Source organism: Diabrotica undecimpunctata, chromosome 3 (assembly GCF_040954645.1).
Source record: "Diabrotica undecimpunctata isolate CICGRU chromosome 3, icDiaUnde3, whole genome shotgun sequence".
Taxonomy (NCBI): domain Eukaryota; kingdom Metazoa; phylum Arthropoda; class Insecta; order Coleoptera; family Chrysomelidae; genus Diabrotica; species Diabrotica undecimpunctata.
Window position 1 is genome coordinate 73,144,130 of NC_092805.1, and position 2,846 is coordinate 73,146,975.

Genomic DNA, 2,846 nt, shown 5'->3' on the forward strand with positions numbered 1-2,846 from the left:
TCTTGAGGATACTCCAGAATTAGGTATATTTTTTCCCCAATAATTATACAGGTTATTCATAAAAAAAAATATTTGTAAGTATTTCAATGATTTCTTGTTACAGATACGCAATCTGAGGATGAAATCGAGCCAGAAGAAGAAGATGATTCTACCGATGAAGATGAAAATTAAAAAAAATACTCAAAAAATTTCATTGTTTATAATTATTTTCTTGTAAATACAAGTATTGTACGTAAAAAAAAACATACGATTTTTTATTTGCATGCTATTTCCTGAGCTTTTCAATTAATTAAGTTCAATGATCTAAAAAAATTAAAAAAAAAACTTTAAATTATCAGATTAGGCGAACCCCCCCAGATAATCGTCAGATTATGAGACAGCAACATCTAGGGCTTATAGATAAACCATATATATCTTAATCTGACGCGCTTGAGTATTTCAAAATGGCGAATTTTTTTTGCACATTCTAATAACGGCCGCGAGTTCGCGTCACATCCAAATCGTCAGATTATTATATAAGAGCTTTTTATCAGGTTCACTTAACATCCCCTCAGAAAATCTGACGCGCTCGATTAAATTTTTTTTTTTTTGATTTTCAACCCTTACGTACGACCACCCCCATCATGGAAACAATCAGATTAACATACATACATTCTTAAAAATACGTAGGACATGGATGATATCAATATCTGACGCGCTCGAGTATGTCCATGCAACAGTTTTTTTTTACATTTTTGAAAATCTATAGCGGCTGCCCCCACCGATGAAAAGGTATATATTATATAAGATTTTTTTCTTTTTATCATCTAAGCTTCGCAATCCAATAGGTCTCTATGACGCTCGAGTAAATCCCGATTTAGCATCGTGGGCTCCCCTACTATAGAAAATGAGTACAGAAAATTTATGAAGGAATATGAAGACTTAGGATACATGGAGTTAAATTCAATAGAAACAGGCAATAAACAAGGGTATTACCTTCCTCATCATGCAGTACTAAAAGAGGATAGTAGCACAACAAAATGCAGGGCCGTGTTTGACGCTTTCGGTAAAAGTTCAACAGGAATCAGTCTCAATAATATAATGTACTCTGGACCTCGTTTGTAACAAGATCTTACAAATATATTAATAAATTAAAAGTCGTATAAAATAGCATATACGGCATATCTAGAGAAAATGTTTAGGCAAATAAAGATAGCGAAAGAAGATCAAGTTTACCAGAAAATATTATGGAGACGGTCTGTAAAAGAACCGATAATGGAGTATCAGTTACCAATAGAAACATGCGGTATGACGGCAGCGCTATACCTTGCATTAAGAACGATACAGGAATTATGTGATGAGGAGAAATTAAAATATCCACTAGCTGCAAAAATTGTTAAACACAACAGGTATGTAGACGACGTGCTAACTGGATCAGAAACATTGGCCAAAGCTCATCAAGCTCAAACAGAGTTAACAGAAATTTTCAAGAAAGGAAGTTTTGTATTAAGGAAATGGCTTAGTAATAGTCAAGATTTAATGGAAACCATACCTGAGGGACAAAAAAATGTCGGTCTAGAAGCATTAGATAAGGAAGATACACATAAAACGCTAGGGATCCACTGGTCACCGGTTGAAGATGTAATTATGTTTAAAATCAATATAACCAAATATAACAAAATAACAAAGAGGCTGGCATTATCGAAAATAGCAAAAATATATGACCAATTAGGATGGATTGTTCCAGTGATAATGTAATCCAAAATATTCATACAAGATTTATGGACAAAAAGGATGAGTTGGAACAAAGAATTGGAAAATTCTAATTGGAAACGATGGATTGAGTATTATTCACAGCTAAAACACCTCAAAGAGATAGTAATACCTAAGTGGAATAATCGAATCAATTCAGGGAAAATATAATTATACGGATTTGCTGATGCCTTTACGAAAGGTTACAGAGCTGTAATATATCATCATCATCAGTAGCTCGACAACCCTTTCTGGGTCCTGGCTTGTTCTAGGATTTTCCGCCATTCTGTTCTGTTCCTTGCTTTGTTTTTCCAGTTGGTAATCTTAAGTGTTTTCAGATCTTGCTCCACTTGTTCCATGTATCTAAGTTTGGGTCTTCCCTTTGACCTTCTTCCTACTGGTGTTTGTCTCATAATATGTTTTGGTGTTTCAGTCTCCAACATTTGTTCAACATGGCCCATCCAGCGCAGACGTCCAATCTTTATGGATGTTATGATCTCGGGTTCGTTGTATCTCGGGGTTCAAAGGAGTAGTGATGCGCAATATAAGGTGTTGCTTCCTGATAACACCTCTAGCCACTCCTACTCAATTCCTATCCTCACCTCCAAGAAGTGTGACTTAATCACACGGGTGGACCCTGGCAAACCTGAGCAACCCTACCGGAGATTGGGTAACCAACCCCAGTGGAAAGTAGGGTCAGGGCCGACGAGGAAGGGAGAAATGGTCCTCCGAAAAGGGGGTTAGGCATAGGGCTAACAACCCTATCCTAGAAAACACACATGTTACGAATGTTCAAGGAATGAAAACCGGACTGATCAAACGACGACGACTGCGCTGTAATATATACTAAAACATTATCTCCCGAGGTACAAACAAGCCTTATAGTAGTCAAAACAAAGGTTGAATCAGTTAAAAGTTTAACAACACTGCCGAGATTAGAGTTGTGTGCAGCATTGCTACTTAGCATGTACCCTCTTTAATGACAGATTGGAGGTTACACAAAAAACGGTACTAGGCTCGGGCTTCAGTCTGGTAGAGGTCTCTTGGTCGGGGCTCTTATTACGGCTCAAATATAAAGAATCAGTTAAAGTACTGAAGATACAGGGACGAGAAGT

General features: G+C 36.8%; 1 protein-coding gene across 1 annotated transcript; it reads left to right on the forward strand.

Annotated features, from left to right (window-relative positions):
- The first annotated feature begins 1,173 nt into the window (after positions 1-1,173).
- Positions 1,174-1,737, forward strand: LOC140435879 (uncharacterized). Its single transcript, XM_072524592.1, has one exon. The coding sequence runs from the start codon at positions 1,174-1,176 to the stop codon at positions 1,735-1,737; it is 564 nt and encodes a 187-aa protein (XP_072380693.1).
- The last annotated feature ends 1,109 nt before the right edge of the window (positions 1,738-2,846 follow it).